At 53.2% G+C, this 24,704-nt stretch overlaps 1 protein-coding gene across 1 annotated transcript; it reads right to left on the bottom strand.

Moving 5' to 3' along the window:
• Positions 1-1,941: 1,941 nt before the first annotated feature.
• CDHR1 (cadherin related family member 1) lies at positions 1,942-24,205 on the bottom strand. Its single transcript, XM_004765766.2, has 17 exons — positions 23,878-24,205; positions 23,197-23,292; positions 22,070-22,215; positions 21,009-21,059; positions 19,843-19,932; positions 18,581-18,667; positions 17,222-17,338; positions 16,008-16,151; positions 14,242-14,320; positions 12,599-12,699; positions 9,791-9,994; positions 9,141-9,293; positions 7,248-7,412; positions 6,680-6,747; positions 5,956-6,184; positions 5,034-5,291; positions 1,942-4,340 (listed from the first exon to the last, which is right to left on the bottom strand). The coding sequence occupies exons 1-17, from the start codon at positions 23,930-23,932 to the stop codon at positions 3,804-3,806; spliced, it is 2,580 nt and encodes an 859-aa protein (XP_004765823.1). The 5' UTR covers positions 23,933-24,205; the 3' UTR covers positions 1,942-3,803.
• Positions 24,206-24,704: the final 499 nt, after the last annotated feature.

Below are 24,704 nucleotides of genomic sequence, written 5' to 3'. Positions count from 1 at the left end.
TCCCTGTGTCCACATGGACTGTGGCAGCCTCAGTCCTCACAGGGCATCCTCCCCATTCTCCTGTCCTTCCCCCTGTGGCCAGGGCCCTCCAGGACTGTCAGAGAGCATCACTGCCTGCCAACAGATGACAACACCCATGCTAGATGGGGCTGAACCTGGCTTCTCTCGAAGGCACCAGTCCTCAGGGTATCAGTGTTGCAGAAGACCTCGGAGAAGCAGGAGGCTCCAGCTGTGCCCAGGTTTTGCCACGTTTTGCTTGTTGGCCTCTGAGGGTAGCTGCTCCGTACCAAGTCCCACAGGTTTTCTTAGGGACAGTCTCCTCGGTTCTTTTTTTTTTTTTTTTTTTTTTTAATTTTATTTATTTATTTGACAGACAGAGATCACAAGTAGGCAGAGAGGCAGGCAGAAAGAGAGAGGAAGGGAAGCAGGCTCCCTGCTGAGCGGAGGACCCTGGGATCATGACCTGAGCTGAAGGCAGAGGCTTTAACCCACTGAGCCACCCAGGTGTCCAGTCTCCTCAGTTCTTAACTCCTGCAGAATGCAGGCTTCAGGGCTGCACAGGGCCAAAGCTGTGCCCTCTTTCCTGCTCTCCTCCACCTCCCTCCGAGGCCCCTCTCCTCTCATACAGAGGAGAGGCTCCCGGGCCTCTTGGTGGGTGGCAACATCCTGGAGGTCAGCATGCGCAGAGGTCCTCCTCTCCAGGATATGGCGCTCCAGCCTGCAGACATCCTCAATTGTCCTCTCATCCACCTAAGAATAGCAACTATCTCCTGAGCTTGTATCAGCAGATACAGAGCTGCTGCTAGGATCTTTACAATAGAATAGCTCTCGTCACCTCCATAGCAACGATTTTTTTTTTTTTTTTTAACACCACGTATTAATGTGGGAAGTGAAGCCCAGAGAGACTTAGTCTCTTGCACAAAGTCACATGTAAGCAGCAGAACCAGGATTCAGGCCCAGGGCTGTCAGACCAGAAAGTACCATGTTATTTCATATAGTCAGAAAGTCTGACCTCAACCGTAGGGAGAAACACACAATGCCCAGCAGGTTTCCTGGAGACACATCTGGATATACATCTGTTAATTACCCATCCATTTTTTAGGCCCCAGAAATGGGAGAGCACCCCTAAGCTGAAACCTTGTCTCCCAGCTCTTTAGCTAGAGGCTTAAAATTACGCCAGCTTAGAGGCCAGGCCCATCCCAGCGCGGTTGGGGAGGCAGTCCCTGGACCCTCACCATTCCTTCATGCAGTAGAGCTTGGCCCAGCCTCACTGCCACTGGATGGGGGTAACTTGCAGTGTTGCAGTGTCTCTACATTTGCTGGAACCCAAGGTTTGGCTGTACCTCTTATTCTTTCTCAGTATGGCTCTTGCCAGCAAGTGGGTACTTTCCCCGTATTTCTCAGTGCAGGAGGTTACCCCACAGGCCCAGTTTCTCGGATCACCTCTACCCTGGTTCAAGTTCTGGATTTGTCCCAGAGCTCACACCCCTCCCAGGGCCTGGATGCTGGCCTGAGCCTCTATCCCAGAGGCTCTCATGACCACTGTCCCAGAGACTGCACGGCTGCCCAGGCTTTTGTGTCCATGTCAGGCCTCCCAATCCCTGCCTTCAATGGGCTGGGCTGGGGGTTAATTAGGTCTAGCTCCAGAGTCCATTCCCTCCCAAGCAACCCTGTTGGGGCTTGTCCTGCTCAGGAGAAAAGCCCAGTCCAGGCCCTTGAGGGGCACGGCCGGATAGACAAGCCCTGCAAATATTACCATTAGAAGTACATGCGTGGCCCTTCGGACAAAGGTTTGCAGCCTCCCTCAGAGTCAGATCTGGGGGCTGGGGGATGGATCCACCTGCCGAAGGAGCCAGGAGGCAGGCCAAGCCTGGCTGTCCGGGAGACTGATCCTGTGAGTGAGCTAACACACACGCAAGGAGGGAGCAGGAGGTCATCTTGGCCCTTGCTTAACAGATTTTATTGACCATTTACAAAAGAGGTTGATCGCATGCAAATTGGAAGGATGTCGCATTTCCCGTACGGGACAAACTTGGTCCAGCGCAGTCCCCTCCTGAAATATACGCTGCACAATGCCTCCTTTGTTCAGTCCGGGATCCCAGCTTGTTAGATTTCACTTCTTAATACACTCCGGGGTGGAGACTGCAGAAACCCCAGCCAGGAGCTTACACATCGGCGTATCTGAGTAACACCCTGACACACAGACTCAGAGATCAAGAAAAGTGCATGTGCATATAATCGGTTTAAATAAAATCACCGACGATACTCCAGAGCAGTTATTAGTGAGGGGAGCAAGATGCAAAGAACTGTTCTACTTCCTTCTCCCTGCACATGGCCAGACTCCTCATAAAGCAGGGTTCCTTGAAGTTGGGAAGAACTTCCTCGCGCTAAGCATAGAGGCCTGCGTGTCTTCTCTCCTGTGGCAGGTTGTCACAAGCTGACGAGGTGTGCTCAGTCAGGGGAAAACATCGAGAATCCAGGACCCTCCAACCAGGTCTCTGCTACCAACCTGCTGTGTGGTCTCTAGCAATCACTCCTCCCTTGGAAACCCATTTGTCTTCTTGGCAAAACGGAGGCTTGGGCTGCATGTGCTACCTGGCTTTGGTCCTTCCTGACGGTGGCTGGCTAGGGCGGCATGGGGGACGTGGTGGGGGAGAATGAAACTGGGGGAGCCTCAGTCAAGGCCAGTGACATCGTCCAGCTCTGGCCACCATGGATCAGGGGCTGCACTCAAACCCAGCACAGGCCCTCCTAGGGGTGCTTGGCAGAACAGCTTGAAAGGCTCCTAATACTTTCTGGAAGAGTTTACCCCAGAGAATTGGCCTGCAGAAAAATACTCTGCATTTGTGGTGCTTTGCACTTGGCTAAAGCCCTTGTTATCACATTTTCTTCAATCTTCACCTTGGCCATGTGAGTGAGGCAGTGAGGACAGATTTACTTCATTTTACAGATGAGGAGGTGAATGTTCAGGGAATTTAAACGGCATTCCCAAGGTTATACAATGTGAGAAGGATAAAAACAGATCTCTCTAAAATTCAGCCCTGCCCTGTCTCTTTCAGGACTCGTGATAGGGCAGCGCCTTAAGGAGGGGCTCGAGCTTTTCTGGGGGTCTCTAGGACCACTGCAGGGCTCCAGCTTGGACATTTCTGGGCCCACCCAGGACAGCCCTGGCTGGGGTCTCTCATACCTCTGTCCCCTGGTCCCGTGTCAGTACAGCAGGGGGCCACAGACTCTGCCCAGACACCAACCCCCATCTTTCCAATAGCTCTGGGGATCAGCCCCACAGTCGGTGTGAGTTTTCAGTGCATCATGGCCCTGCCCTGATGCACTCACTCTCCTACAACCTGCAGGGGTCACTGACCACAATCTTCGCCAGGGCTGACTCGTTTTCCTGCTCCTGCTCTTAGTTGGAGGCTTTAGAATCCAGGTCCCCCTTGGCCTTGCTACATGCAGCCAGGGCCCTGGTCCTCAACTGAGGATGCTGAGGGTCCAGGAGGACTTGAGGGACTCTGTGAGGCCTGAGGTTGGTGAGCAGAAAACACCCAGAGCTGGCTCTTTGTGGATTCCCAGCCTCTGTGGAATGGGGAGCATCAGAGCTGTGCCAACCATCTGGGTGATGAGGAAGTATTTGCCAGTTGCATCCCATAAACAGAGAAATCCCTCATCCAAGGCATATCCAGAGCCATGGATATGGGGCTTACATCATGGTACAAAACAGAGGTGACCCTAAGGAGCGGATGGCAGAGAGCGTGGTCCAAGTGTAGGACAACTGGGCTGGGGAAAGGAGGTCCACAGGACACATGCTAGAAGTAAGCCTTATTACCTACATTCTTCTTCTCAAACTTCTGCCTGAGCTCGGAGACCAGAGCTGATTGGACAGGGCTTCCCACCTTGGGTTTTGGTGACCGTTGGGGTTGCTGAGGGGTGAGTGAGCCAGAGACTGTAGGCACAGTCCAGGGGGCCACGCCCATCTTGGGCGCCATTGTGGGTGGTGGAGGGGGAGCTGGGGCTTTGGGGGGCAGTGTGCTTCCTAGGCTGTTGTTGTTGCAGTTCTCATTGGAAGGATCCTCTTTGAGCACAAACTTGGCAGCAGCCTTGGTCCTTTTGAACTTGAGCCATTCGATGCGCACAGCCCGGGGCGCAGGGCTGGGCCGCTTACGGACCACGCGCCGCACGGGAAGGACCTTATTGGACTTCTTATTGCGCCAGAAGGTGGCAGTGGAGATGAGGACGGTTATGGCCACGATGATGGCCATGATGCCAGCCAGGACACCCACAGCCTTCATGGGGTTGTCTTTGGTCTGCATCAGGAAGGCAGCCATGGGGCTTCGGGACAGCATCTGGAAGAGAGAGCCATTCCATTGCCTTCTGTGACTCCTGCCCGGTCCCTGGAGGACAGAGCAGGGCTCATGAGCTCCCTGAAGCCTAATGGTTTAAAAAAAAAACATCTTTCTGGGGTCAGGCATCCCTGGAGAATCTGATGAGCACCATGGGCTGTGGTCCAGAAAAAATGCACACAGAGAAAATGTGATGCATACAGCTCTCCAGAAAAATGCACAGCAAGAGAGCATAATGCAAACAACATTTTTCAGATTAAGAACTCCCACATTAGCTGGACTCTCTTCTTGAGAGATTAGGGGATTGCTTACCTTTGGTTATGGAGGGCCTCTTCTGTCCAAGTGAATCAGAACCCCTATTAAGTGATTATTTTCTGCCAGATACTGAGCTGAGAACTATGTACCATGATTTTACTTCTGCCTTTTAACACCCATGCGAAAGAGCCATCACTATTCCCAGTTTACAGGAAAGGAAGAAGAGGCTGGGCAAAGCCCCCAGATCACACTGTTAAACGCTGTTGCAACAGGATTTCTATTTGATTCCAAAGCCTATGTGTCTGATGGCAGAAGCAGCCTTTGCTAGCATTGAGTGTCTCTTGGAGGAAGGCTGGAGATGGTCTTTGTTCCTCTGATGACACTGCAGCAAGGCCCGAGCTGGCCCTCTGACCCTCTCCCCGACGCAGACTTGGTACCCACCTCGGTGTCTGTGATGTCAATCTTGAGCAAGGCTGTGGTGCTAAAGGATGGGGAGCCACGGTCCTTGGCCTGCACCTCTAGGGACCATGTGAAGTCTCCGCCAGGTGTAATGTTGTGCAGGGCATCGAGGGAGCGGATGGAGTTCTTGAGCCGGATCTCCCCCGTGTGCACATCAATGTCGAACACATTGGCTGGCTCGACGTGTGTGATGGAATAGTCCACTAGATTGTTGGGCTCTTCTGCGTCCTGGTCTGTGGCCTGGGTGTGGGGGGGAGGGTTGGACAGAGCTTGGCTTCGAGGACAACACCTGTGTGGCCTGGCTAAACCAATAAATCATATGTGGCTTGCTGGGTTGAAGGGAAATGATCCTAGCCCTACCTGGAGTAGACTGGAGTTGGGAGAAGTATTGAATGATCCAGGGTCTGTGCCAGGCCCCCTATGTGTATTACACCATTCCATCCTCAGAACAAGTCTGGGCGGTAGGTATTGTTAAAAAAAAAAAAAAAAAAATTCTTCTTTGGATGATAAGTGACTTGTCTAAGGATGGATATAGAGAAGGAGGGGAGATGGGATTCAAGGTCAAGTCCCTTGGGTTTCAGAGTTCATGCTTCTTCCACGTTAGCAAGACAGTTCGCTCAGCGCTGCTCTGAAAACAGGCAGACCAACTGTGTGAACAAAAGCAACCCAAACACTTAAGCTCCCCAAGCCTCAATTGCTTCTTTTGTAAAGTGGCAATAATAGTTTCTCTCTTAGAGGTTATTTCTGGGTTGAGTTGGGGATGGGATGTATAATGAACCGTAAAATCCTCTGCTCATATTGGGAAGCCACTAGCTTTATTTTAAAATAAATTCTTCTGTTATGGTGCCTCTTGGAGCAGCTAGAACAAGGCTTTTAGGGAAGCTTTGTTGCCTTCAAAGCTCACCTCAATTTTCACCGGGGTCCCCAGCACCATTGTCTTCTCCTGGATACTCTTTCCAAACTGCGGGTAGTGGTCATTGACATCCAAGAGAGTGACAAAGACCTCGGCCAGGCTGTATTTGCCCTCCATGTCCTCTGCCTTCACGTAGAAGTTGTACCTGGCTGTGGCCTCAGCATCCAGGATGGCCCAGGGCTGGGTGTAGATGATCCCAGTGGATGGGTGGATCAGGAAGCTGCCAGGCATAGGGAGAGCAGGCTTGGGTGTGCACAAGCACAGGTGCATGCATACAGGCACAAGCGTGCATGCACACACACACACACACACACACACGCACACCGGCAGGAGTGACCTACCTCTAATGCATTATGCAGCTTCTCCAAAGTAGCTCACCTGATCCTTTCCCCAACCCTGCAGTCTGATGGACGCAGGCACACCCATTTACTCACCCACCTCTTAACCCTGAACTTACCCAGGCTCAGACTCACAGCCCTTCCCTTTCCACCCAGAGCCTACCCCTCCCTAGCTCCAGGCCATGATAGTGACCCTTCTTCTCTTAGATCTCTGAACCTCTGCTTCAGGGTCTCTACTGCTTTCCTTTCCCCCACTGGGCTTGTATTCATTTCTCCAACCCGGTCTAGGTCCCTCCTGCATTCGCCCAGATCCCCTCTGCCCTCTGCCTCCCAAATCCCTTGCCCAAGGCTCTTTCCAGAACTCTGGATCTACTTACGGGTCTGCTCCGGACCCATAGATGGAGTATTTGACTTCACCCCATGGACCTGTGTCTGGATCTACAGCCTGGAAGAGAGAAAGCTCTTAGTGGTCCCTGTCCTTTGTTGGGGAATGTTGGCAGCTCATGTATCTGAGGGCTGCTTTCCTTGGCAACAAAAGGGGATTTGGGGTTTACCCAACTGGGCAGAAATTGATCTGAAGGCCTACTCCAGAGCCCTAGCTTTCTACCCAGGAGGTCTCAACCTCCTAGATCAAACAAAAGGTTTAGATCTAGAAGGCATATATCCCTCCTTTGTAAAAGAGAAAGGAAAAGAAGATGGATCCTGTGCCCTGACTTCGGGGTTTTTGCCTATGTCTTCCTTAGAGTCCTGAGAGGTATTGTTATCCCCATTGTACAGAAGCAGAAACTGAGCTTCAGAGAGGTCAGGTAGTTTGTCCAAGGACACAGTTAATGCGTTTGGACTTTGTGGTTCAAACTGGAGCCCAGGTCTCTCTGATTTCATCAAGCCTCCTTCAGTAGGGGCTCCTAACCACAGCTCCAGTCCCTGGGCTAGTCCTCAACCCACTGTGACAGCCACCACGTTGGAGCCTCCTGGAGAATTCTCAGGGATTCTGGCAATGTAGTAGTGGGAGGTGAACTTGGGGACATTGTCATTGGTGTCCAGGAGCTGGATCACAACATCTGCTGTAGAGCTGAACTTCTCTGGAGTGTTCACTTCAATGGCCAGTAGCTGAGGAAGGAAAGAAAATAAGGACTTGTCTGGGCAGTGGTCACAGGGCAGAAAGCCTTCCCACTTCCTGTCCCAGCAGGGTCGGGCGCACACCTGCCTAGTACCACTTCAATCTCCACCGCCAGCCTGTGATGACTGCCGCCACCTGCAGGGGGCACTTCTTCTTCTTCTTCTTCTTTTTTTAAAAAATATTTTATTTATTTATTTGACAGAGATCACAAGTAGGCAGAGAGGCAGGCAGAGAAAGAGGAGGAAGCAGGCTCCCCGCGGAGCAGAGAGCCTGATGTGGGGCTGGATCCCAGAACCCTGGGATCGGGACCTTAGCTGAAGGCAGAGGCTTTAACCCACTGAGCCACCCAGGTGCCTGCAGGGGGCACTTCTAAGGCCCACTGTCTTGAAAGGCCTTCGTATTTGGGCCAATTTCTTTTGTCCCATTGATTTGCTTACTCCTTTTCAGTTTCAATTTCAAAAATTATTTTGTTATATAATATAATTTAATATTTGTTAGGGAAGTTCTTGCCTCATGTTCTTTCTTTCTGTTTTCCTGACTATTCTTACAAGTTTATTTCTCCAGATAAAAATCAGAGTAATGTCAATCCCCCTCCCTGTCCCCGAAGGAAATTCCACATAAGACTTAATTGGAATGATATTGGATTCTTTATTCACTTGATGAGACTTTGCATTTTTTAAAACAAAGTACACCTTTACACTTCTTGCTTTCTTTATATCCCTTTGTTAAATTCTTGTGTTTTTTTTGTTATTTAGATGCTGTATATTTTTTATTATCCTAATAACTAGGAATTTTATCTTTTAGTTGTTATTATAAAAGAGGATCTTTTATTCCATTATTCTCTTTGCTATTTTTCTTATGTAGGAATACTCAAATTTTGTGTATTAAGTTTGTAATCAATCATGTTAGCAACTTTGCTGTGTTTGTTTTTCCAGAATTTCTTAGATTTGTCTAAGCAAACAAAAACACCACCTACAAACAATGATAATTTTGTCCCTTCCTTTCTAGCATTCATACTTCTTATTTCCTTTCTTTACTCAGGAATAACATTACTCCAAGAATAGTGCTAAATAACAGTGGTGATAGCAGGCCCCCACAATTTGTTTCTGACTTCATAAGAAGCTTTAGATTCTCACTTCTAAGCATGGCACTTGCTGTAGTGGTATATGTAGGTATAATTATAAATAATTGTAACAGTTTAAATAATATTAGTGAAGTATGTTTTTCCTTCTTATTAATAAATAGTATTTATGTTTATATCTAATATTCATTATTTACATATGTTCATAATTTTTAAAAATCAGAGACAAAGGAGTATTTTTTTAACTTCTACTTAAGTTTTTATCAGAATCAATGATAGATGTCAAACACCTATGAGAAATACGTTTATCTTGATAATCAAATAGTTTTTCTGTCTCAGTCTATTAATATGGCACCTTGAATGCCAGTGCTTTCTTGGGACAATGATAATTTAGGAACAGGGGCTTAGGGAGGCTGTGTGAGCAGTGGGAGCAGGCTCTTTTTACCCTCCCTTTCTTCCCTCCCCGCCCCCATTCCTGCTCCCCCAGTCAGCAGGAGGGGCAGAGGAACTAAGAGGAAAAAAGGAGGGCCAGAAGGGGCAGGAGGTGACAAGGCCCCCTCAGGAATGAATCCAGGAGCTGCTATGAGCTCCTAGGACCCCCCCCCCCCCATTCAGGGCAGTGCAAAGCATCACCTACCTTAAAGGTTAGCACTTTGAACTTTTCAAAGTCAATGGCGGCTGAGTTCTCCACAATGATGGTGACTTGGGCTTCATTCAGGACTGTCAGTGGGACCACTCGGAAGATGCCCCCAGGTCCCACCAGCCGCAGGTTGAATTTGGCATTGGCTCCCTGGACCACAGAGTTTGGAGGGAGGCAACGGGGAAGATTAGTGAGAATAGAAACTCATTAGAGGGTCATGCTAAGTGAGGAGCCTTCCGTATGCCCTTAGCCCTGGCAGGTGAGTATTATTACTTCTTTCTGTCAGCCAGACCATGGAGAATCAAAAAGACTTAGCAGGCTATGGAGACTAAGTCAGGTAACAAATGCTCACAGCCCAGCCCTCTGCCGGGCAGAGGAGGTGATGGGAAGTGGTCACAAAAAGTCCCCAGAGGATCTAATACAGAGGGACCTCTGTTTGGCTGGCTTTACTTTTTAACTGATTGTGAATGTCCTTAGGCTAAGCAGAGAGTCTGTGGTTAGCTACTCTCCCCTATCTCTCTCTTGGTTACACCTTCTTGTTTCATTCATTTTGCGACTTGCCAGGCCCTTGGGACACAAGCAGTGAAGGCTGGTGAGCGCTCAGCTCAAGTCCCTTGGAAGACAGGGTGGAAGGCAGGACCACACACCTGGTCTGAGTCGTTGACGGTGATCTTGAGTCCCCGCAGGATCTCTCCCTGAGGTGGGTGCTCGTACATGGACAGCTCAAATCTGTTCTGGGGTCCACTCTCACCATAGAATGTAGGCGGATGGTTGTTGAGGTCCACGATCCTGATGGTGACTGGGACCATGGCCTGGGCAGCTGGGATCCCGGCAGAGCTGACCTCAGTCACCTGGGGTGGGGACAGGTGGCTATTGCTGTGTGGCAGGAGACTCCAAGATGGCCCCATGGATCCCTGCCTCCACGTGTTCATCCTCTTGTATAATCTCCTCTCTTTAAGTGTGGCCTGCCCTAGCAACTGACTTTGGATAGCACATGGCAATGGTGATGGCATATACTTAGTGATTAGACCATGAAGATTGTAACTTCTGTTTTCTAGCAGACTGTCTCTCTTGCTGACTCTGGAGAGACGAGTAGCTATGTTGGAGAGGTGCATGTCTCAAGGAGCTAATGGTGATCTCTAGCCTACAGGACACTGCCCATAATCATGTGAGCCTGGAAGCTGATCCTTCCACAGTCAAGAGAACCCAGTCCTGGCTGACAATCTGATGGCAGCTACATGAAAGATCTCACATCTGTGGACCCGGCTAACCTGGAATCCTGGCCCACAGAAACTGCGAGATACAAATGTGAGCTGTTTTAAGATTCTAAGTTTGTGGAAACGTTTCAACAGCCACAGGCAACAAGATGGTGCTAGTACTGATCCCATTTCTCAGATGAGGTACAGAGGGGTGAAGTAGTCACCTGGGGTCACACAGCTAGTGAGTGGCAGAGCTGGAACAGGAAGAACTCAGGTGTGTCTGATTCCTTGACCAGCGCTCTCTCCATCCCCCCACACTGGCCCCTCTTTGCATCCTGAGACATATGGGATCAAATCCCAGCCCTGCCGCATTCTGTCCTGGTGTCCATTTGGCCACAGGGAGGCTGTAGGGAGGGGAGGTGTGGTGACACAGCAACAGATAACTAACATGGGCGGCAAAGCCAGGGCTGAGAATCCACAGGCTCCATGTGAACCACTCCTTGTGACAGATACTATCAAGGACCTCCCTGCCCTTGTTCTTTAAGCATGCTCTGTCCTACCTATCCTGAAACTCTGCTCCTGGGAACCACTCTGTCACACCCTAGCTGCTATCCTGGATCCCTTCTCAGAAGCCTACACCTCCATTTCCTAATGCCTCCTCCTCTCTCAGCCCATCCCCAACAGAGATCCTTCACACCAATTTCCATGCTGCATGCAGCACTGTCACCTCCTTTGCCTTCCTGAGTGTCCTCTGCTAATGTGACTCTGCTCTTGGCAGGCTCCTCTCTACCTCTCCGATTGTTCCTGGATTTCCCTCACCTGCCCCCCCACCCCCCACAATCCTCACTCAGCCTCCAGTGCCCCCACAGCTGCATTCTCAGCCAGCACTCCTCTGTCCCCACGGCCACTCTCTGGGCAATCCCATTCCCCAAAACCGTCCTTCCACAGCTGCCTGTATGCTGACACTGTCTCCCCAGGTTCCAAACTTGTATATCCAAGTTGTGTGTTCAACCTGAATGTTCCTGAGACAGAGAAGCTTTCCATGCCTGTCCTCCCTAGCTGGACTCCTCTTCTGTGCTCCTGATGGCATGGCACCACTCCAGATGCCCCATCCCTGTCCCTTCCCTTACCCCTCACAGCCACATTCTGTGGAGTCAGCCTCCTTCATATTTTGCAATTTGTCTATTTCTGCTATTCCACCTCCCTCCATCCCCAAGGGCCTTCTTAACTAATGGCTTTGCCTCCCTGCCTCTCATCCAGTTTCCTCCAAACTCAAGGTGGGACCAGTGTTCTCAAATTTTAGGCTGGAACTGGTGCCAAAGTCACTCGAGAGATTAGAACATGCAGAGTCCTGGATTTCTTCCAGACACACAAACTTCCTGCTGCCAGGACTAGGTCCTGGAAATCTTTGTTTGCCAAACTCTGAATCTGAAACCCGCCATCCCCCTGCCCCTCCACCCCTGGTCTAAAGCAGACAGATGAGTTTTTTAACAAGACTCTAATCATGTTCAAAACCCTTCAATGTCTTTTTACTCCTCTTGGGGAGAACCAGCTACATAATTTGCAGACCCAGTGAAAAATGAAAATATCCTCTAACAAAAATTTTCTTAAAAATTGTTTTAAAATCTTGTTAAAAAATTATTAAGGATTTCAAGACAGCAAGAGCAGAGCATTACGCCCAGCATGGGAACCTTCTGACCGTGATCCCTGTGTAATTACATAGACCACATGCCCACAAAGCTGGCCCTGTTCCAGGATAAAAACTGTATCTCATATTCAGGGCTTTCACTCCTCTGGCCCCAGCCTAGATCCAACTGTTTCTCTGTCTACATGCTGCCCGTGAACTCTAGTTCTAGTCATGGCTCTAGCTCATGACTCCTTGCTGCCTCCCTAGTCCGTCATGTGCTCTCACCTCCAGCCTTGCCTCACTTGGCTCTCCTAGCCCACGGTGCCTCCAGCTCACCCTCACCCCCAACAGTGGTGCCCCTCACTGATCTCCACCTGCTGGGTCCTCCCCTGTTCAAGACCTTGCTGCTTCAGTCCTACCTCCTTGTGAATTCACTTCTCCTCTTGCCAGGGGCTTTGTGTGTCTGCTGCAACATTCACCCAGGCTATGTGATGTAGGTGTTCTTTGGAGCAGCAGCTAGCTCTTTCCCTGGGTAGAAGGTGGGGTGCTGGAGGTGGCTGGGTCTCATCAACTTTGGAATCTCCCAGGGCCGGAGGGTAGGAGGAAGGGTCAAGCTAGAGGGAGGGTACCTGTACGTGCAGCTCATACACCTCTCTCTTGAGCTGGGCAGGGCTCTGCATGACTGAGATGACTCCAGACGTCTCATTAATTTCAAAGGCTCCATCACTCCCTGTCAAGGGGGAAAGATGTGCCCTGCAGTTCCACACATGGCCAAGGAAGCGCAGTGGAGCCAGGCCAGGCAGGGTGCCCCGTGCTCCTCAGGTGTTCATTCCCATATTGAGGTCTGTATACAATGTATTTCTATCAGCTGGATCTTGCCAATAAGGAAACTGAGTTTCAGAAAGGCTAAGGCATTTTTCTAAGATTTCACAGCACGTGTAGAGCTGGGACTTAAACTCACTTCTGAGTCTGGCTTTCAGGTTTCATAGAACTGGCTTCTCTTACTGCCGTGTGTATGCATGTGTGTGTGTGCGTGTGTGTGTGCGCACGCACATGCGTGTGTGTGACGGCAACAGAAAAGGAGAAACAGACACCAAGATAAGGAGACAAAGAGGGAGAGAGAGAGGAGAGAAAGGAAAAAAGGGAAGAAAGAGGCCAGAGGCTGCAAGAGAAGAACGGAGGAGGGAGAGGAGAGAAGAGATGGTAGGTGCTGGGTAATTGAGGGAAGGCTGCAGAGATGAAGGTCAGGGACGGGGAGCAATGGGGTGAGGGTGGGGTCTGGTGGGGGTGTCTGCGTGCCTGAGGAAAGGAGCCTGCAAGTGATGGGGGCACATTCACGCATACGTGAGCTGTTGGAGGGAGAGTGTGCACCAGGCATATCCCAGGGATAGGGTCAGGGAGGGGAAGGGTCTGAATGAGAGCACAGAGACATGTGCACATCTGTGATCAGGCACCAAGCGTGACCATCCCACTGAGGGGTCTGGGCCTGTGGGGACTGGCTACTGAGGGCCACAGAACCCACCCACCCGGGGCCACCATGACCTGCTCAGTTGCTGCTCAGTTATGCAAAGAAGAGTCTTGGAGACAGAAGACTTAGGTTCAAATCAAATGGGAATGTGGGATGCCTCTTTAGCTTCTCTGAGCCTCAGTTTTCTTGTCCATATATAGGGCTTACGGTAGGAAATGTCCTATCATCATTGCATTTAATTCTCTTAATTCAACTATATGCTCTAGGCCAGAAATGTAAAAAAATGAGAGGGGTGACTAGGTGGCTCGGTCAGTTAAGCATCTGCCTCTTGGTTTGGGCTCAGGTCGTGATCTCAGGGTCATGGGATCAAGACCCATGTCAGGCTATGTGCTGGGAGTAGAGCCTGCTTAGGATTCTCTCTCTCCCTCTGCCCCTTTCCCATGAGGGGGAAAAAAACCCCAGTAATTTTAAAAGTGCAAGAAATGTGGCCATTCCCTCTTGTTAATCAGCGTGTGCCCAGGGTGAAGGGACATGAGTTGGAGCCACACACATTGTTTTCGGTCCCCCCCACCCCCACCAATGCTTCTCTCTGTTGCTGGACATAGTGACAAACAGGAGCACATGCCCAAGAGACTTGTCACCTCCTGGAGGGACCCAGACCCCCCACCCAATACATCTTGTACTTCTGTCTTTACAAATGAGGAAACTGGGACCCAGAGAGATCTGGGCAGGTCACCCTGGTCACCCAGGAAGTAGGAGCTGCAGTCTAGCCACGGGCCTGTCCTCAAAGTTGCCCAGACTTACCATTCAAGAGGCTGTAGACAATTTGGTTGGGTTTGCCTCGATCTCCATCCATGGCAACCACCATCAGTACCTCTGAGCCCTTTGGGGGAACAGAAGCAGCTGCCTGAGGCCAACCGGTATGGCTGGGGCTCTCCCCTCCCCCCAAATATTGCCACCGTCAGAGGGGAGGTGCTCCTGCCACCCAAGAAAAAGGCCAGGCCTCTGTGGGGCCCCACACCAGTTCTACAGGGAGATTGGAGCACCCACTGCTCCGGGGGGAGCAGTGGGCTGGAGGGACAGCCTGAGCCCTGCTTCTTCCCACCACATAGGTTAGCACATGGCCACCCAGCGACACTCAGGCCCCCCAAGTAGGCCTCTTCCTCACAACCCTCCCTTCCCCCACACACACTCAGCTCTGGCCTCCACTATCCAGCCCTCAAGTCTCACCCTTGCTGCCTCATCCACCTTTTGCCTTTGGAGGTAGACGGAGGGAGAGTCAGAGGCAGGTTTGAAGGGGCTGGCCACAGAAGGGTCTAATGCCGGGGTTTGGTTTGGGCAGGGATGGCACAACTAACCAGCCTGCTCCACCTCAGCCTGCTGCCCTCTTCTAAGCCCTCTGCTCAGGCCCTTCTCCTCCACCTGTCTACACTCATGGCTGCCTCTTGACTGTCCCCATGCTGCCTGCTCTCCCTCAGCAATGCTTTCCACCCTTAGCTCCTGGCAGGACAGCTGGCCTCCCCCGGCCCTGCCTTTGGCCCCCACCAGAGGAACCCGCCATTTCTCCCTCACTCTGAGCTCATCTCTACCACTCAGCTGCCAGCTTCTGGACAAGAGGTACCTTAACTTGGGCCCAGCATGTGAGTGGTCCTCAGAAAGTGCTTTCGTTATCTCCTCAAGTCTAGAATCATCAGACCAGGGGAAGCGAAAGTGACAATGCGATTCAGTTCTACAGAGTCTTTGGGAAGTTTGTTCCCACCTGGTCTCTGCCTCCAGGGAGCTCTTAGTCTGTCTGAGGTGGGGACATGTCAATCCATGGATGTATCCCAAGGCGGGATGGGGAGAGTGTGGGAGCGAAGAAGAGAGCTTCCGTCTCAGCTGAAGATGGCAAGGAAAACAGTGCCTGGGGTGACTTGAGAAGGGCAAGGAGCCTCAGGCCTGGGGGCGCATTTTAGGCAGAGGCTAAAGGCACAGCAGGGAGATTGGCTGGGTGCTTGGAGGCTGAGGACTCAGGGGTAGAGGGGAGGCTGGCCCCTAGATGCCAGAGTTGGGGGCAGGACCTTCCCTGAGAGGCCTGAAAACAAGCATAGTCACCAAAACATCAGGGGCAAAGACTGCACTGAAGGGGAGGAAGATGAGGCTGGCCTTGAAAGTGGGCCTTCAGGACAATCGCTGGTCTGAGCCACCCCAGGCTAAGGGGCTTGGAGCTAAGGAGGCATAAAGGAATCTCACCCCCCTTGCCCGCCTATTGGTGTAGAAAAGGCCCCACCCAAACCAAGGCAAGGGGCCACCTGCCAGCCCCTCTTCTCAGCCCTTTTGAGGGGTAGAACATCAGCAGCTGGATTAGAGTAAGTTGAATGAGGGAAGAAGTGCCTGTCACAGTCTTGGCACCCAGCAGGCGCTCCACACACCAGCATCTGCTTCCTCTCCCTTCCACTCCCACTGGCAAAAGGACATGCACAGGGGCTGAGCCTGGGCCCGTCCAGAGCCAGCCATGTGAGCCAAGCCACAGGGGATCCCAGGGCAGTGCTGCCTGGAGGGGACACTGGGCTGAGGGGCCAGCCACCCACCGGAAGGGTGTCCTCATACACATAGCCGTAGTAAGGTGTGCCCACGAAGACGGGGGGCATGTCCTGCACGTCCTCCACATTGACTGTGACTGTAGTGGTGGTGGAGAATATCACGTTGGCCCCTCGCAACCTCCCTCCGCCATCCTGGGAGAGAACCAGAGAGTGAAGAGAGGTTGGGCCCTGGATGGCCCCCGGCGGCATCTGGCTTCTGCCACTTCCTGGCCTCAAGACCAGCTTCCTTCTCTGATTTTTGTCTGCTCCTGTGTCACCTGGAGATCAGTTCCTCCTCGAAGAGCTTACTGAAATGAGCTGATGCGTGGAGGTCTTTAGTCAGTGCCTGGTAGGCCCTAGGCACTCAAGTGCTCCTTTGGGAAAGAGTGAATTCCTTCTCCTGGGAAATTATGTTGGACAAATAGAAGAGGAGCGGTCAGTGCCAAACTCCCCTTCCTGCTGGGAGCTGAGCCTCCAACTCCTGAGAACCTACTAAGAGCGCGACGGGGGCCGTATGATGTAGATGTGTGCCCAGGAAGCCCAGCCCTTGAGGAGCTTTGGGCAGGTGCTACGGGCTGCAGAGGGATGGCCTGCAGCCATACGTGACCAGCAAGAGCCTTCCTGTTCCTGGAAGAGACAATGTTGAGCCCAGAGGGACAGCTGGGCTGTCCCCCCCTCAGGGGACAGAGTGCCACCTTGGCGGAGCACCCGCTGACTTCCGGCTCCCGCTCCCTGCCCTTTAGAAATCTGAGGAACTGCTTAGCCTCAGGGGTGGGCAGATGAGAAACCCCAGGTGCAGAGAGAGTCACTGATCACCGAGAGAGGGTGAGGTGAGCAAGCCCAAGCAGAGAGAGGGAAGCGCCTAGAGACCAGGCTGTGGGGGGATGGGAGTTGGCCCAGGTCTCCAAGCCATGGCCACCTGGTCCTCAGGAGGGGAACCTGGCCTGTCACGGGACATACACCATCTTCCAGAACAGAATATACCCTCTCCAGCCCCCACACTCCAGCCTCCCTGGAGACTATTTCCATGTCCAGGCAGAGTCCACATCAACAGAGGTTCTGAGCAGCTGCACCCCCCCACCCCTGCTGCCATCATACTTTCAGCCCTCCAAAGCACTCCCACTCCCTTGCAGAACCGAACTCTTTGTTCCAGTCCCCGGGCCCGCTTCCCATGATAAAGCTGAAGGAAGACCAGAGGTTTCCAGTGCCTCCTTCTCTGTTACCTTGGCAACCACGGTGACAAAATGGGCCCGGGCCTTCTCGTAGTCCAGGGTGGCCCCAGCCCGGAGGCGCAGCACGCCGCTGTGGTGGTCCAAGGCGAATTTAGTGGCATGTACATTCTGTAAGAATGAGGGGCACGCTAATCCTCAGAGGGGGACCCAGGCTGGCCCAGGAATGGCTGCTTTGCTTCTGACGGGGTCTTCACTGTCCTCTGTCACAGGAACGCTGGCCTTGTGGGCCCCGAAGGTCCCCCTCCCGTCCCTCAACATGTTCCCGGTAGGGCCCTAGCCTTCTTGCTGCCCAGCTTCCAGCTCAGCTCCGGCCTGGGCTTTCCAACAGGTAGACATGGCAGCAGAGTGCTCTAACCTAGAGAGTGTCAGGGCTCAGAAGCCACAGTGGTGGAGACAAGCTTCAGGATCATGAACCTCAACAAGGAAGGGCCTGGGGGCCAGTCACAGGCATCCTGGGGGATGGTGGAGGTGGGTGGGGACAGGAGGTGATCCTCAAGCTGGAAAAGGGCTACTGTGTGTCACAAGCTGTTATCAGAGCTGCACGTGTATTTAATCCCCACAAGAACCTGTGAGGATGGGCTTGTGCCTTTCGAGTTCTGCTCACGAGGAGCGAGAGCTGGGAGAGCTAGATGAGGGGGTGAAGGCCTCCCCAGGGGGGGGTGGCATCTTTCCGGTACAGGTGGAGCCTGGGGGATTTCTCCAGGAGCCTTGTCATCAGCCACCAAGCTGTACTGCCTTGACAGTTGTGAGAGCCAGGGACTAACCCAGCGGGGAGCTGAGGAGCGGCCCCAGGACCAGCAGCTGTGAGAGGTGTGGCTGGTTCCTGTGGAGCCCAGGGAGGAGGTCAGGGAGGAGGAGGAGGTGCAGGAAGGGGTCTCTGCCTTTGACAGGGTTGGGGGAATGGAAAGGGGTGGGTCGGGGGTGTCATCACTCTGTTCCTCCTGACAGATGCCCTTTTCGCCCTTTTTCCTCTCCTCAGTTCTAGGCCAGGCAGGTTTTTTGTTTTTGTTTTTTTTATTCCCCACCCTGTGTGGGTGTAATGTGCCCAGACCTCTCCTGGGGAAGAGGTTGGGGGTAGAGAGCTGAGGGTCTTGGAGATCCAGGGAGAGGGTGGCAGGGAATGCAGACGGAGCCAGGATGGGCCGGTCAGAGGAAGATGGCCTCCACCCACACTCCTCTCATCTCCCCACCAGCCCAGCCCAGCCCTGAGAAGCTGATGTGACATCTCTGACAATCTTTGGGAAGACTGGAGGTGCTGACTCAGAGCCTTGGGGATGGAGGTGGGTGTGGCCATCCAGGTGTCCCTTCTAGCCTGGGGCCTCTGGTCATAACCCGTGTGCCCCTCCTTACCTGTAAGAAGTAGGTGACACTCCCTCCAGAGCCTGTGTCCTTGTCCACCGCATGCACCTTCATGATACTGCTCCCAGTAGGTAAGTCCTGAGGGGTCACAGCCATGGAGGTGGGGGAGGGGTCAGTCCCAGGGCAGTGAGTGAGAGAATGCTCAGGGGCGGGGGGGGGGGGGCATAAAAAGATGGCGTCAGGGAGTGAAGGGCTGAGTAGAGGTGAAGAGGGGAGGATTAACCAGGGCACCCCGCTGGGGAGGCAGCCAAAGTCAGCGTAGGTGAGTGGGTGCCAGGAGGAAGGAAGGGGAAAGAAAGGCGGGAACAGACATTCTCTCAAAATAAGACTCCCGTTAGACAAAGCGTTTGAACATGAAGCGCGGAAATGGTTAATGGACATTCCACATTCCCAGGGATCGCGTACATACCATTTAGAGCCCAAATGAAGTATCTTCCTCCTACTGAATTAGCAAACATTAAAAAATTCGAGAATCCCCAGTGTTGGGGAGGGATGGGGAGACACACGTAAGGGGAGAGAGCCAGCGCGTGCCGCTCTGGTAACTCACGCTTTCAACCTCGGCACTTCACATCTTGGACCATTTCTTAAGGAAATGGTTCTAATTAGCTATATGGAAGTTTTATGTTGATGTTTAATGTTCAGAATTTGATGTTTCTTATGACAGCAAAAATCTAAAGCATCTTAAACATCCAGATGTAAAGGACTCATCCAGTCAATGATGGACTATGCACTAAGTGGAACCTATTAAGACGACAGTTGCCTAAACTTCACAATTACTGAGGAAATGCTTGTTGTGCATTATGTTGTGAAATTAAGTGAAAAATAGCATACAGAAAGCATATGTTTAGTATTGTCACAATTATGTAAATAAAACAAACAAAACAAATCCAGTAATCCCAAAATGACTAGAGAGAAGAACATCAAAATTTGACAATATTGTCTCAGGCTGGAGAAATTTGTTTTTTTCTACTTTTCTATATATTTCAAATTTCCACAATAAACATATATTATAACAGAAAATGGGAAATGGACATTCCTGTGGATAAAAAAGAATGTGTGAGGGGATGGCAGCAGAGGTGAGGGGAGGACCTGAAGTGGGGGTTCTCCGGAGGGTGGAGGGCAGTTAGCATGAGGAGGTGTTCATCCCTCTGGGGCTGGTCCCCTGGGGGCAGGTCACAGGGCAGCCCAGGGGGAAGGCTGGGCGGAGTCTGGGGATGGAGTGCATCGGCTCTGCCTAGAGGCCTCTTGCTCACCTCAGGAACCTGGACAACATAGGGCTCCTGGATGAAACTGGGGGCCTCATCATTGGCATCGGTCACCAGGATCGTGACTTTTTCTTTCACCTGAGAGGGGGCAAAGGGAACAGGAGTTGGGGCAGTGAGACTTTCTGGGCAATAAAGGGACAGTGGCCTCTAATAGCCCAGGTGTATGTCTCTGCCTGGTGTCTCTCCTTCTTCATCCCCTGCCTCTCTCCCTCTCTCCCTCCCTCCCTCCCCCCCCCTTCCTTCCTTCTTTTCTTCATCCATGCAACAAATACTACGAAGCAACCAGGCGAGATCCCCGTATAAAAGAAAGGTGGTGATCTCATGCAGGGTGCTAACAGGGGCATGCCAGGCACTGTGGGCAGCCCCCTGTGCTATCTGAGTCTGGGGGCATGATGGCCTAGGTAAACGCACCCCTTGGGTTTGTAGGCACATGGTCTAAGAGGCTGTCTCCAGAGGCCCCGAGAAGAGGCATCTAGTCCAGCCAGTGGTGGGGACGGCAGAAAAGCTTCACAGAGGAGTGAGATTTAAGCTCCTCAGCAGGTGAGAGGGAAAGAGGTGGAAAGGTATGCCTGGAAGAAGGAACAGCATATGCAAAGGCGAGAGAACATAAGCAGATTTGGGGCTAGATGTTCAGGAGGGTGAACTTGAGAGGGAAGGTGGGCGAGGCAGATAGTGCTAGATGGGGAGGCTCTGAGGGCCAGACTGGGGCTTGGACCACATTCTGAGGGCAGTGGGGACCTGCTGTGAGTGCTTCTGCAGCCAAGCTATGACCAAGCCTAAAGTTTCACGGTGATGGTTCTGGCTGAACTTCAGAGATGGACTAGGGTCAGGTAGCCTGAAAGCTGGGGAACCCCTGCAATCACCCCGGCAAGCACTGATGAGGGCCGGGTGGGAGTGGTGTCTGTGGGGGAGGAGGTAAAGGAGCAGCTAGGTCTGGGGCCCCAGGCGTTCACCTTGCCTGGCTGGGCGGGAGCTGGTTGGAGGAGGCAGATGGGAACACATCCCCACTGGCCTCCCCTGGTGCAGTCCTGTCCTGTGGGCACATTGGAGGGCCTCGGCTTGGATTTACCAGAGAGCCCCTAGGAGGGAGGAGAAGCTGTGGGCAAGCCTAGGGAGCAGGTGCCGCCAGGAGGTTGGCTCAGGGGCACACTTACCAGATTCACGCCATCGGAAATGCTGATGATGGCTTCAATCTCGTCCTCCCTCTGTAAAGTATAAAGCTCCAGTGAGTGTCTGAGAGTCTGATGTACCTGGGGACCCTGAGGCAGGGAAAGACTCTCCCTGCCCCCACTGAGCCCACCAGAGCAGACCGGTGCATGTCAAGGGAGCCCTGGTGCAAGGCAGGGTGACCAAAATCTGCCTCTGGCCATGTTTGAGACCTTGTTTCGGGTCTTGGCACATCAGGGGTTCTCATAAACCCACAGTAGTACTGAGGCACCGAGAGAGAATATTCCCCTGCTAGAATGAGGAAAGATGCTAACCCAACATGCTGGACATCCCAGCGAGCTGGACTTTTCCCTTTTTTCTTCTTTCCCCTCTCTTCCTCCCCAACCTCCCCACCTCTCCCACACCTCTCTGTGTTCCATGGTCCAGGTCTGCAGTGTCTCAAGCACTCCCTAGCCCATGGTGGGACCCCAGCGAGGAAGGGTATTGAGGTCAACAGGCCCCCAAGGGTGCTGGGGAGGGGTGCATGGTGATACTTCCCCCTCGTGGTCCCTACAGCAGCCTCTGAGACCTAACTTTCTTTTCTCGACTCTGGCCTGCGGCAGGGTAAGTCGGCTGTCGGACCAGAGCTGGCAGTAAGCCCACAGTGTAGGTTCAGTTATGGGGTCCACGAGGCCCAACATCCTGGTGTGGGACTCAAAAAAGAAATGTAGCCCAGGCCCCAGCACCTGTAGGTTCAGAAAGGTGCAGAGGGATAGAGGGGTGGAGGTTTACCAAACTCAGACCCACTCTCTAAACCACTCTTTTCCAGGCTGCCTCAGTCAGTAGAACATAAAACTCTTGATCCTGGGGTTATGAGTTCGTGTCCAGTGTTGGGCATAGAGGTTACACATTAAAAAAAAAAAAAAAAAAGTACTCTTTCCAGTCCTGAGCTGCTGTCAGTTTTCTGAGGCTTACAGGATCTCTCCAGGGATGACCTCTAGGGAAACATCCAGCCCACAGAGGTTTGTCTGCACACCTGAGAGATAGCACTTCTCACACCTCTCCATACCTCTCTGTCCAGCTCTTCAACCAAGGTGATGTTTCCAAAATTGGGATCAACAGAAAAGACACTTCTAGCACTGGGATCAAAGCTGATGTGGTAGGAGACAGGGTCTCCCTCGGGATCTGTCCCATTTAGAGTATAAACATGAGAACCTGGAAGGAGACACAGAAGGGGAGACTAGAATCTGGGACCCAAATTTCCTAAAAGTGGCATCTATTCAGACCAAGGATTCATCTGTTTCTAAGGCAGGTAATCAATCCAGTGCTAAAGGTCCTAAGCCGAAGTGAGCACTGGCTACTGGCTCACTGGCTCAACCCATGGGCTGCTTCCTACCCCCCACCCTTTTCTTTACAACTGTCAGGGAGATGTTAGTGTCAGTCACTGTATGGACTGTAAGCCATAATACAGATGACAGAGGAGCTTCAGGGCTGCTGTGCCTAACCCCAGGGCTTCTTCCAGTCCCAGGCACCAAGACTGGGGTTCCCTGGTATGGGGGGGGGGGGGGGAGAAAAGGGAGGAGCCATTAAGACAGGAGGAGTGACCCAGGGTGCAGCGTTATGCCTCCATGTCTGAATGAGTTCTTTGGGGATTTCTAAGTAGATGCATTTTTTACACTGCTATCCTGCTCAGTGTTCCCAACCCAGACAGAGGGAGAGGGAAGAAGGGAGAACCTCTTCTTTCCCCCTTCCCCCTTTCTCATGCAGACCCCAGCAAGTTGGACTTTCGTAGGTCTGTTTAAAGCCTAAAGATCCCAAGCTCGGAAGCTCCAGGAGGTAAATGTATTTGCTCAAGGTCACAACAGTGAGAAAGGGGCGATGTTGTGGCCAAGCTTCAGGTTTCTCATCAAGCTGCCAACTGCTGCCTGCTGTCTAGGGTGGCCCTGTCTCTGGGCCCTGCAGCCGCAGCTGGGTCTCCAGGACTGGGCTGGCTTAGGTCTCCATGACAGCCGTGACCTCCTTTCCTGCAACTTCCCTGGGGAACTCAGAGCACAAACAGGGCGCCCCAGAGGGCCCACAGCCTGGCACTGGGTGTCTCCATAGGTTCAGAGGAGTCACGGGTTCAGTCCTTGTGTCCAGGGGAATGAGGGCCATCCTCCGAGAAACCAATAGAGAGCAGGTGCCAGGGGTACTCACCTACAGGGGTGTCCTCCGGAAGGCTGAACAGGGCCATGTTTCCGTTGGTGCTGCCCACCCCGTTGTCGAAGAAGTGGGGGGCAAAATTGGCCTGGGCTAGGGGGAGAACAGGCAGGAGAACAGACACAGGGAGGGACAGCTTCACATCTGTGTGGTCCCAGTCTGGCCAGGCTGGGTGTCCCCTCCCCAACCCCCTGCACACCGTCAGACTGGGCTGGGAGCTGCGAAGGGGTTCTTCCACCACCACCTCCTGCAGGCTCAGACTCGGCTCAGGCTTGTCAGGGACACGCACCATCTGGGGCACTTAGAACCCAGGCAGTGGCCAATCTCAACCCACCAATGGACAGACCTGGAACCCCGCGCCCAGAGAGGGACGGTGCCCTGGCCAAGGTCACACTGGGAGCTGGGGCACCCTCCTCTGCCCCAGCAGCCTTCAAAGCAATCACCAAACCTCCCTTCTGAAGAAGACAAGGGCAGCAGATGATCCTGGCTCCAAACCGGGGTGTCTCCAGGGTAGCCGCCACGGCCGGCAGGTGGAAGGATCGCCCCACCCCGCCGCGTCCCGTCTCCCCGCCCGAGTCCAACCGTGGAAATGAGCGGCCAGCGCTCTCCCTCGGCGCCCACTCGGGCAGTGCCCGCACCCGCGCTTAGCCCCGCGCTCGGGGGCCCGCGACCACTCACCCAGGCAGAGGCGCAGCAGCCCCAGGGCCAGGGCGGCCCCCGGGCTGCGCCTCATGTCTCCGCGGGCGGACAGAATCGTTCGCCACAGCCGGGCCGGGCGCAGGAGCGCGGAGCATGCCCCGGGCCGCGCGGAGTGCAGAGCCGAGAGTGGGGGCGGCGGCGGCGGGAGGGGCGCGGGGTGGGGGCGCTGGGTGGCGCGAGGGCGCTAATCGGATGACACCGCTCGGATCCGCGCAGCTGGAGCGCTCCCGCGGGCTGTCAAAAGAGACCAATTAGTGAGCGCGGAGGTGAGGGGACAGGCTCCCAGCAGCAGGCGGGGCCGGGAGGGGTGGTGGCGAAGTCCTCTCCCTACCACGCCCCCTTCGCCCAGGTCTGGAGCGCAGGCGCCGAGGGGTCCCCAGCTCCGCAGCGGGGAGGAGCGGGGTAGAAAGGGGGACGGGGGCGGTGTCTTCCCCTAGATGGCCTTGAGCAGGACACTGGAAAATCGGCGCTTTTGGGGGCTCCGCTGGAGGTTTCCCTTTTTATGAACTTCCACTGTGACTTTGAGGGAGTTTGGCACTCTGAGCCTGATCATTCCGGGCTGTAAGAGGGCGGTAGGCGGGAAACAGACCAACCTGAGACTAGAGGGGTCCCTCCTGGGAGGGAAAATGCGCAGAAGCGGGTGGATTGGCGTGGCGGGTGCCCCCCAGGGCAAACAGGTTCCAGGGATAGTACCTCAGGCTTGGGGTGGGGATGGAGATCAAAAGACAAAGAGGAGGGTTAGGAGAGGAGCAAATGGGGGAGGGGGTATCAGGCCCACCTCACTGGATCGCTAATGTGGTCACTAA

This window comes from Mustela putorius, unplaced genomic scaffold (assembly GCF_011764305.1).
Source record: "Mustela putorius furo isolate JIRA1106 unplaced genomic scaffold, ASM1176430v1.1 tig00000698_pilon_pilon_pilon, whole genome shotgun sequence".
NCBI classification, from domain to species: domain Eukaryota; kingdom Metazoa; phylum Chordata; class Mammalia; order Carnivora; family Mustelidae; genus Mustela; species Mustela putorius.
This window is presented reverse-complemented; position numbering and strand designations above follow the sequence as displayed.